Here is an 11,840-nt window from a genome sequence, read left to right as displayed (position 1 = left end):
TCCCGTCAAAAGAAGTACACATCCATACTAAAAATCATCCATCCATCAACAAAACTGTTGCATCCATCATCAGTAAGTCCGTACGTACCCATTGATACTACTCCGACGTCTGTAGACCGCTTCCTTGCCATGCAACATTCCGATTCAGTTCCAGCTGAATCCCGCCACCAGGCGACATTACAACATGTTGCTAATGTTCCCCCCAGCATGCCCCATGTGGACCTCATGCAAGTCGTCGCTGCTCTCCAGCATACTGTTGCAGCTATGCAAACCGACCTCTCGTCTGCACTGGAACGTGTAGACCGATTCGAAGCCGTTGTGGAGGAAAACTCCCAACTACGAGCCAAAATCGCTGCTCTTGAAGCACGTCTGACGGAGTCAGAAAAACATTCCGCCGCCCCCACCAAATCCACTTCCGTTGCTGGCAATATGCCCACCGCCACCGTCTCCTGCGCCACTGACCCTGCTCCCGTGGGAGCTCTAGCTTCTTCCTGGGCCCAAGTTGTCCGCAAACATCATCCAGCCCCACTGGCTATTCCCACCCGCCGTCAAACGGCCATTGCCCGTTCCTTCCAGCCTGCCGAAGGCCCCAAAGGTTTCGAATACCTTTATTTAACACGCTCCTGCCGCATGGATTGGCCTGAAATCCGCCGCAGTCTGCGCCGTTTAGGCTTGGACTCTGCCCGTATCCTCGATATTTCTTTCCCTGCCCGTTCCGCCATTGGCTTGCTTATGCATGTCCAATATATCCCGGTGGCCAAAGAAATTTTGGCCAAATCGAAAGTGGTGCCTCTCGATTCCTTTGACCCTCAGGATCCTACCCACTTGGGTGATCCTAAATACTCAGACCTTCTTGCTGCCCACAAAACCAGCATGGCTCTCGACTTGCACCGTAACCGCTGCATGCGTACGCTTCGTTTCCTTCGTCCCGCTGTTGCCATCCCGGTCGCCCGCACCTTTTTCAACGCTGGTTGGATTAGTGAGGACGATGCCATGACTATGACCAGTCATTGCCTCCACGCCATGAAGTATAAGGATCGCGATGCCTTTTCACCTTCGCAATCCGAGACTGCCGATGCTGACGATGATGCCTCTGCTATGGACGTTTCTGATCATGAAGCACATGATGAGGATGCTTCCATTCACTCCACTGCCACTCCCACCACTGCTACCGCCACCACCTCGTATCAATAATGCCAGAATTATCAATTGGTTTGTGGAATGCTAATGGTCTCCAAGCTTCCACTATTCATGATGTTTTGCCGCACTGTCACTCCTTCTCCTTACTCTTCATTACCGAAACTTGGCTTCTCCCCCCTGCCCGATTACCCACCTCATGGAATCAAATCCATTTATATGGTACACTTGTTGCTGGCAACTACCGTGGTTCCATGGGCATTTCCGCTCTTATTTCCCCCTCCTGTCCTTATCCAGTTTTTCAATTACCCTCATTTTCCAACTATGCCCTCTCTCTCAAGCTTGGTCCGCTTCATGTTATATGTTTATACCTTCCCCCCTCCCTCCCTCCCGAAACAATTATGCAAGTCCTATCATCCATCCCTCTCCTTGACGATACCATTATCTGTGGCGACCTAAATGCCCGGATGGGTGATTATATTGGCGATCATGATTCCAACCCACGCGGCTCCCTACTCAAGCAATGGCTGTCCGATAATCAGCTCGAAGTGCTAAACGTTTCTCTCGCCTTTGGCCAACCCACCTTCCTTTCCTTCCGACGAGAACAAGAAATCAGTAGTATCATTGACTTGTTTATCACCAACACTCCTTCCTCTTTCCAGTCACCCAACATCACCATTCGTTCCGACCTCTCTCTTGGCTCTGACCATAAACTTATGTCACTCTCCTTTACCTACGATCACCTTCCTGCCGAAACTCCTCCACCACAACGCCGCACATGGAATCTCTCTCGCCTTCATGAACCTGACGTCCACTCCTTATATAACCGCTCCTTTATTTTCGCCACCAACACCCTTCGCCACACTCTTTCCGACCTCGCCACCAACCCCCCAGCCACTCGCCCCGACATCGACCACCTCACTGGTGAGCTCAATGATGCCATTTACACCTCCCTCGACCAGTCCATTGGTCCCCGCCGCCCCCGTCCATCCCATTGGAAGCGCTTTTGGAACGAAAGTCTCCAAAATGCCGCTGACAATCGAAACCGCTGCTACCAACGATGGCATCATGCCGCTGGTATAGACAAAGTTTACTGGTGGACCAAACACCAAACCGCCTGCCAGACTTTCCGTTCCGAAGTCCAAGCCGCCAAACAGGCATCCTGGCGTGCTTTTTGTCACTCATTAGAAACCAATTACAACAAAGCAACCTCCAAGGTTGCCCAGTTGAAACGACGTCGTCGCCCCCTCCAATCCTTTACCCATCCTGATGGTCCCGCAGCCGCAGTGGAAGCAATGTATTCCCATTTACAGTCTGTGCATAATGGCCATACCCTTCCCTCGACTCGCCCACAAATTCTCCCGCCTTCCCCACTCCAAACGAACTGTCCGACTGTCCTTTTTCACAAGCATCGATCCAGTATCACATCCGCCAACTTCCCAACCACAAAGCTCCTGGTGTTGACCACCTCAAAGCCGAAATGCTCCGCCCCATCACCTCCGCCTTATCCTATATGCTCCTTTGTCTCTTTCGCCTCTGCTGGCAGTGGTCCTATGTTCCTACCTTGTGGCGCCATGCCCAAGTGTTTCCGATTTTCAAAAAAGGCGATCCCACCCTTCCCTCCAATTATCGCCCGATTTCCCTCACCTCCGTTCTCCGTAAACTTATGGAATTATGCCTCGCCTCTTCTCTCCATGCCTTTTCGCCTGCACTGGATATTGCCCAAGGTGGTTTCCGTCCTCGTCGCAGTGCCCTCGACCAAGCTTTATGTCTCCATGAACTTATGCACTCCTACTTCCGCCGCCACCATCATTTTCCCGTCATCGCGTTCCTGGATATAAAGGCTGCCTATGATACTGTCGATAGACGTATTGTATGGCAGGCCCTCTCCAACGCTGATATGCCTCCACCTCTTTTGTCTCTCCTTATGCACCTCTTTGACGATGTTTCTGTTTCCGTCCTTCTTTCTAACCATTCCTCCACTTCGTTTTCCCCCGCCACAGGTGTCCTCCAAGGCTCTGTTTTAAGTCCCCATCTTTATTCCGTTTATATAAATTCCCTTCCTTCCCTTCTTCGTAACGCCGCCACTTCCACTACCACCCGATTAACGGTTTCCGATACACCCTCTCCCACTCCTGTCAATTCTCTCCTTTTCGCCGACGATGTTGCCATCCTAGGTTCCTACCAAGAAGTCAAGTCCATGCTTACTCTCGCCTCCCAACACTCCTTTGAACTTGGCTACCGATGGAATCCTGCCAAATGCGCCATCATCAACCACCCTACCGCCTGTACCGTCACTCCCCTCTCTCTCTATGGTGAACCACTTCCCATAGTAGAAGAATTTATTTACCTTGGTGTTCCCTTCCGTCGCTCTGGCCTCTGTGCCTCGTCCCTCATTAAATACCGCACTGCCCCTACCATGCTCGCCATGTCTGTTCTCCACAGCATTGGTGCTAGCCGCTCTGGTTTCTCCCTCCTCCTCAGTTCCCGCCTCTACGCCCAGTTCATCCGCCCCAAGTTTGAATATGGGCTCGCCATCTCTACGTTCCTTAAAAAAGATTTCAAAGCCGTCGAAAAACTCCAGGATCGATGCCTTCGTATGATCGTTGGCGGCCATACCACATCCTCCACCACTGTCCTTAAACACCTCTGCAACCTCCCCTCCATGGCTTTTCATATCGACATCCTCACCACTCGTTTCTGCCTTCGTGCTTCCCGCCTTCCCTCCGATTGTCTCCTATCCTTAATATCTGCCGACTTCCCTACCACTCGTTTATCTTCCTCTCTCCAAAAGAACCGCTTATACCGCTCCCTACCATCACCGACTCCGCCGCTCCGTTCCTTTTTCCGCCTCGACCATCAAAAACTCTTTGACTCTTTCCTTGCCTCCACCGAACAGGTGTTGATTCGCGCTTGCCGTCCCTCTCTGAGTATCGACCCGATCTTGTATCTGCCCATGTCCCGAATGAACCGCAGTCGCCTCATACGCTGGCGTATGGGGTGGCTTCCCGGTAAACCCCGTCCTTGCAATTGTATGCAGGACCATACCTCTCGCCGCCACCTTGTCTTCTGTTCCGCCATCCCCCATCACCTGTGGGATTCTCTTCCTCAATACACGCCAACCTCCCACCCCATCGATGCTGCTATCTCTTCGCTTCCCACCTCGGTGAATGCCCCCTGCCCTTCCTTTTGGTCCGATCTTTTTTCGCTCCTTTGGTATATCGAAACCCTGAGTAATCCCGATGGGGATTACCCTGAACCTGACGATCCTGTCGCCTATTGGCGAACTCATACTTCCTCCGAACGTGAACGATGATGATCTGCTTCTGGTTCGCTCCCTCACACTGCCACAACCTTCTAGTGCAGCTGCTGAGTGGAACCTCCGGACAGTGACCCATTTATTAGCACAAGGCTCTCACCTTCTCCTTCTTCCTTTTTTGTCCCATATGGTTTCCCGGGATTTTTTAGTTTTCTCTTTCTCTTGCTTCCGGGGTACGCCATAACGGTAAATACCGACATCGTCGTCCCCTTCAAATAAACAATAATCTTTAACCTGAGCTACATCCCCACCCTTTTTTGAAATGGCGAGAGAACGTTGTTGAAGCCATGACCACTCTGGATCGCGTGACTGCCTTCGGACTGTCTTTCCGAAGATAAATTAGACGAAGAAGTGAATTTAGAAGGAGAGCCCTCTTTTTTGGTCAAGAATTGTTTTAAGAGATTTAAAGAAGAAACGAACTCAGAGGAAGTTCGAGAGATTTGAATTAAAGAAGATAATATTTTTTGGGAATTCAGACATTCCCACAGCAAGTTACAGCATTCTACGTATCATTTTGGTGGAGAAGCTGGGCGCAAGCAACCCCTACTAAGAAACTTTGTACTACAAGGCGTACCGTGCTACCCAGAAAAGGCTTAACGAGATTCTAGCCACAGTTACTGAAGAAAACATCCTTTATTCCAAATCACAAGAAAATTTTTGGCCAAATTCGAACACCGACGAGATTTTGGAAAAATCGAAAAATCAGCAAAAACACGAAGAAAATAACAAAAAAACACAGCAAAAAATGACTGCTACGAAAAGACTTTATGACTTCATTGAGAAACCCGAACTATTCTATGGAGAACCAGCTGCCGAAAACCCGTTGATGTGGCTTCGGAACTTCCAAGCCTGGGCTGAAGTAGTCGAATTGACGGACGAAGAGAAGATAAAAGTCGTACCAACATTTCTAAAACTCAAAGCGGCAATCTGGTGGGACACCAACAAGAGCGCACTCAAGACATGGACGGAATTTACTCGACTTTTTAAGAAGACATTTATCCCCGGAAACTTAGAAGACAGCTGGAGAAGAGAATTGGACAGTCTACAACAAGGTACAATGTCTGTCACAACGTTACAATTAACCATCAAAGAATTATTTTTCAGATTAAATATCAAGGACGACACCGTCAAGAAGCGTCATTTGTTGAAGTCATTGGACAGAGAATTGGCATACTCAGTCGAGAAATCAAGACCGGCCGATTACGAGGAAGCTATCAATACTGCGAAAGACGAAGAACTCTTGCAGACTAAATACAGACGAAGAGAACGTCGCAACAATAGCCATGAAGAACACATGCAACAAGAACAACTTTACCTGGTCACGAACCCGCATAACAACTTGGTTCCACCTTTACCCGATACAGCCAGCATAGCCGATTCCATGGGATTGTTAGCCAACCATTTCAGGAATCTGCAAATCCACTATTCCAGCGTCGGACAGCAGCCGAGACAATCACAATCGTCAAGAGACCGAGCCGACTACCCCAACGTCAACAAGAGTATCCATCTCGTAGACAAGACGAACCGTTCAACAACGGTAGAAGAGACGACTTTATCTGCTACAACTGCCAAGGACATGGTCACATAGCAAGGAATTGCCCGAAACAAAATGATAACCGCAAGTCCTCGGGAAAAGTCAGGGGACAGTAGATACTGGGAAATCTACTGTCCAGAAGACCGAATCCCAACCAAACCCAACGAGTAATAGCGATCCAGCGATTACAAAGTATGCAGAAGACATCGCGAATACAGAACACAAGGTGCACTGTGTCAGCGGTGTTAAGGTCTGGAACAATGGTCCAACCAGTAGAAAAAGAAAGGCGACAACAAATGAAGGAGGTCAACTCATACCGAGAGAAACTTGCATGAAGAAGACCCTAAAGAAACGTGGACCGTTAAGAAGATTACCAGTTGAAGTTGATGTAGTGGACATATGGAAAATACTGAACAACAAAGTTAATGATGGTGACATTTCCATTGCTCAACTTTTGGCCAACAACAAGAAAATAGCGAAGGACGTGATCGACGGCATCAGATACATGCATGATCCAAAACGAAAGTCGAAACCGCCGATATCCGATACGGCGATGGCCAACCCATGATAGTCAACCACGCGGTGGTGGAAACAGCCGATACCGATTCCAACGACAGTGATTTCCTAGAAGAAGAAGAACCGACAAGTAGCGACGAATACTCCGAGGTGGATTCTGAAGTAGAATCTACCATAAGCGCATTTGAAGACGATGACTACGAAGACATAGAAGAGACGAAAAGTCAAACCAATTGGGATAACCTTACCCCATTCATGATTCCGATTCAACTCAAGAAGCACAACCTGGAAGCGGTAGTGGATACAGGCGCATCAGTATCTATCATAAGTTCACATCTAGCGAAGAAACTGAAGCTACCGGTGAACACAGCGAAGACATACACCATCGAAAGCATGACTGGAACCTCAACATTACCTGGCGGAGTCTGCATCGATGTTGAAGTCAGAGTAGCTGGTCTAAAGCGCAAAGAAAATTTTCTGGTTCAAGAAAGAGACGACGAACTTCTACTCCTAGGCATGCCGTGGTTACGAAAATATGAAGTGGTCACATATCCAGCATCATCACAAATCCAAATTCTGGTGAAGAGAGACGGACCATACAACGTCATGGTGCAAGGACGACAATGTAAAAAAAAGGAGAATGCTGAAGGCCTCAAGGTGTTCAACGCTATTATCAACGCGAGTCCGAGCGAAGGTGTCGTCAACAAATTATATTGGGGAGAAGAGACCAAGAATATTGAAGAAGTCACTGAAGAGAAAGGTCTTGTAAGTAAGAAAAAGGAACCCGTCATTACTGACCCCGACGAATTTTCCACTTTCCGAGATGAACTCGAGAAACTATTAAAAAGATATGAGCCCCTTGTGTTTGTCGAAACCGCCGGTTTGGGTCGAGTCAAGGGATTCCATCACATTATAAGAACCACATCCGAGACACCCATCACAAGCAAACCCTACAGAATGACATGGGAACAAACCGCAATCTTGAGAAAAACGTTAGACGAAATGCTCGACCAAGGTCTGATCGAACCTTCCGACGGCGAGTGGTCTGCTCCTGTGATCTTTGTGAATAAGAAGACTGGTGATCTCCGGTTATGTCAAGACTATCGAAAGCTAAATCTTATTACGATCAAGGATACGTATCCTTTACCCCACATAGAAGATATTATCGATTCGATGGGTGATGCCAAAATCTTTATGACCTTGGATGCAGCATCTGGATTTTGGCAAATACCGATGGCACCCGACTCCATTAAGAAGACTGGTTTTACGACGAAGTTCGGTACCTTCCAATTCAAGGTGATGCCATTTGGTTTGACCAATGCCCCGTCAACTTTCCAACGAGTGATGACAACAATCCTGGGGAAAGCCATAGGTGATTTCGTTTATGTCTTTATAGACGATATCATTGTGTTTTCGGAGGATTCCACGAAGCATATTGAACATTTAAAGTACGTTTTCGAACGTTGTGCAGAATACGACTTACGATTGAAGAGATCCAAGTGTACCTTTGGTCAAGGCCAAGTCGAATATTTGGGTCACAACATCGGTGCAAAGGGCTTGAAGCCACAGGCAAGAAACGTTGAGAAGCTCATGGGCATGCCACACCCTCGCAATAAAGACGAAGTTCGATCGCTCTTGGGCATGTCAGGTTATTATCGAAGATTCATTTCCGGATATGCCAAGATCCTCGCTCCTGTATCAAAACTGATGAAGAGCGACACCCAGTTCGTATGGGATAAAGAACAAGAAGACGCATTTGCCGAGGTGAAGCGTATCTTGTCGAACCCCCCGATTCTTTCTTTTCCGAAATCGGGATATGTTCAAATACTTACCACCGACGCAAGCAGAAAGGGATTAGGCGCGATACTATCCCAGTCACCGGACGGCACGAATGGAAAAGAAGAAACGGTGATCTCATACGCATCGAGAACCTTACGTGGTCCCGAACTCAACTATGCGGTAACGCATCTGGAAGCTCTGGCTATCGTTTGGGGCGTAGAACATTTCAGACATTACCTAGCGGGCCGCAGGTTCATTCTTTACACCGACCACGCCGCGCTCACTTATATTTTCAATAACCCGAAACCCAATGCAAAACTCGCGCGGTGGTCAGCAGCTCTTATGAGTTACGACTACGAAGTCAGATATCGCCCTGGTGTAGCGAACCCCGCAGATGCTTTCTCAAGATTACTAGAGGATGACGATGGATGCTCCATGGAAGTCTGCGTGGGGGACGTCGAAAAATAAAAAAAAAAAAAAAAAAAAAAAAAAAAAAGGACAAAAAAAAATAAAAATATATATATATATATATATATAAATACATATATAAAGGGTGGTTGGAGGGAAAAATTTGTGTTACTTACTCATTTATTTAGAAATTATGCAAGACAAGAATTACAAGACCCACCTGAACAAACAACCGATAACTACTCTAACGATAAGAAGACATACAGTGACTCAAAAAAGTGGGGCAATGTTTGCAAAAAATGTGCGTTTTATTTAATTTCGTAATTTCCTACATAATAAAGTACAGTTTTCTTTTTTTTAAATAAAAGCCCTTTTAATTACCTTTCGAATGAATTTTTACTCATATTGTTCCCATGTCTGGTTGTAAAGTTATGGGCGATTCGATTTTATATGTCATTGCCCCACTTTTTTGAGTTGTATGAGAAAAAAATTGGCAGGCGCGAATTTCCTAAGTGACTGCTGTCCGAAATTCTTCAAAATCATGGACGCTATCAAGACAAGGCCTTCTCTTTTTTTCCCTTTCGAAATCAAGTGATTCATCCCCATCCTCTTCACCAATTACCAACGATTTTCGCAATTAGCAACCATCCTAACATGAAGTCAATTCCCACCACCACCACTCAGAATACTGAAGTACGTTTGCGACGTGGAGAGTCCCAACGGACTATTGAAGCTGCTCTTGGCGTTTCACGTCGAACGATTGGACGAATTGCTTAGCAATTAGACATTCAGTCTAATGCTGCCAATGGCCGCCCATCAACAATCAGCACTAATCTTGGGCGGCTCATCTTGCGCAAGTTCGCCACTGGTGTTTACACTACTGCTGCTGACGCTGCAAGACAGCTTGCAGCAGAAAATACTTTTATTTCCGCCCAAACCATCCGAAATCACCTTTCAGCATGTGGTTTTGAATCGCGAATTAAACCAAACGCACTTCCATTGACACCAAGACGCAAGAAGCTTCGTCTACAGTTTGCAAAGAAGTATCAACATTGGACTGTAGATGATTGGAAACGTATGGTGTTTAGTGACGAAACTAAAATCAATCGTTTAGGTTCTGATGGGAAGCATTGGACTTGGGTGAAAGGTGGAGAGCCTCTTCGCGATCATAACGTTAATCCTACAGTCAAGCATGGTGGTGGTAGCATTATGCTATGGAGCTGTATCACTGCTGAGGGCCCTGGCTACATTACCAAGATCGATGGTGGTATGAATTCTGATCTATATTGTAAGATTCTGCAAGATGATCTCTTCAGAACCTTGCATGATTATAATATGGATTTGAAGGATGTTATCTTCCAACATGATAATGATCCTAAGCATACCTCAAAATTGACATGCCAGTGGTTGGAAGACAATCAGGTTAACGTTTTGGATTGGCCTCCATACTCTCCAGATCTCAACCCCATTGAGAACCTATGGTATTATCTCAAGTGTCAGCTTTGTGGATATGATACAGCACCCACCAGCATCACTGAACTTTGGAAGCGCATAGGAGATGTCTGGTACCAAAAAGTAACGAAGGAAATGTGTGTGAAGCATATTGAAAGTATGCCAGCACGTTTGGCGGCCGTGATTCAGGCTAAAGGTGGACAAACAAAGTGGTAGATAATAAAAATTAGGTAAGTCAAAAAAGTGGGGCAATGCATAATATATTTTAATCGGCGATTTCTCTAGATCTAGCCAATCAATCTGCTTCGTTTTTTTTTTATTTTTTAGAGTACTATCTGTAGTTTATCTGTATGAAATATCATTTAATTTGAATCATCCATTTTTGAGAAATTCATTTAAATAGACATTTTTCACAAACATTGCCCCACTTTTTTGAGTCACTGTACTATAAGAAAACGACTACTCAAGAAAATGGATTTAGCAAATTACGTTGCGATCCTGTATTACCTCAACGACGGCAAGTACCCGCAAGATTGCGAAGACCCGAAGGAGAAACGCAAGATTCGTGATATGGCCCGACGTTACGTTACCATGAACGGAAGATTGTACACGAAGAACCGAAAGAAAATCCCTCAACAAGAAGTCCTGCATCAAGGAAATGCGGAAGAAGTCATTAGAAGAATCCATGAGGAAGGCCATTACGGCGTTACCAACACCTGGAGAAAGTTACGTTTACACTACGACGGATACCAGCTGTATAATATTGTCAAGGAACTCGTCAAACGATGCGATACTTGTCAGAAACGTGCTCGGAGACGATTTGTTCGAACGGAACCTGCCAAGCCCATTCCAATGCCTGTGCACCCATTTTATATGGTTGGACTCGACGCAGTAGGCCCAATCGAAGAATCTCACCGTGGCAACAAGTACCTCTTGGTGGCAGTAGATTATTTAACGAGGTGGCCGATCGTAGCGGCAGTACCGAACATCAATGAAGAGACGACAGCCGACTTCCTTTTCGAATGTTTAGTTAAGGATCATGGAGTGCCCTCTTACCTGCTGACCGATCGTGGTTCGAACTTTACGTCGCACATGGTGAACCATTTCCTCAAACGGATGGGATGTCGCCATCTAACCACGACCGCCTTCAGACCACAGACGAACGGAATGGTAGAATGCATGAATCAAACAGTGGTGAATATTCTGGCGAAGTTAATACGAGATTCCGGAGACTTGAAGAATTGGGATGGAAAATTGTCGGAGGCAATTTTGGCCATCCGAACCATGCCCAACGAGACGACTCAAGTGACACCAGCCATGCTGCTGTATGGATACAACATGAAGACGCCTGCAGTGTGGAGTGCACCTCGAGAAGATTTTGTGGTAGGCGACCACGAAGCACATATCCAAGACTGACTGCAAGAAATAGACGGAGTCATCAAGGATTTGAGAGCCGAGGCGAAGCGAGTTGCCGATAAAAGAAGATGAAAGCCAAGGAGAAATATGACCATCAAGTTTATCGAACGAGAAGATTTGAGAAAGGTGATAAGGTTTTAATGATCGACCGATACAAGAGCCACAAGTTAGGAGACCGATGGGTTGGGCCGTTCATAGTTACACGTGTCTACGACAACGGTACTTACCGACTGATTGGCCTCGACAACAAACGACTTAACGGGGCTGTTAACGGAGACT

The 11,840-nt window shown here is 46.6% G+C and overlaps 1 protein-coding gene across 1 annotated transcript; it reads left to right on the top strand.

Moving 5' to 3' along the window:
- Window positions 1-207: 207 nt before the first annotated feature.
- Window positions 208-1,027, top strand: BYT42DRAFT_544144 (uncharacterized protein; the record flags this gene model as incomplete). Its single annotated transcript, XM_051565740.1, has 2 exons — window positions 208-979; window positions 1,008-1,027. The coding sequence occupies 2 exons, from the start codon at window positions 208-210 to the stop codon at window positions 1,025-1,027; spliced, it is 792 nt and encodes a 263-aa protein (XP_051424901.1).
- Between the last annotated feature and the right edge of the window lie 10,813 nt (window positions 1,028-11,840).

The sequence above is a fragment of the Radiomyces spectabilis genome, assembly GCF_025331425.1.
Source record: "Radiomyces spectabilis strain NRRL 2753 chromosome Unknown BYT42scaffold_4, whole genome shotgun sequence".
NCBI lineage: Eukaryota > Fungi > Mucoromycota > Mucoromycetes > Mucorales > Radiomycetaceae > Radiomyces > Radiomyces spectabilis.
This window is presented reverse-complemented; position numbering and strand designations above follow the sequence as displayed.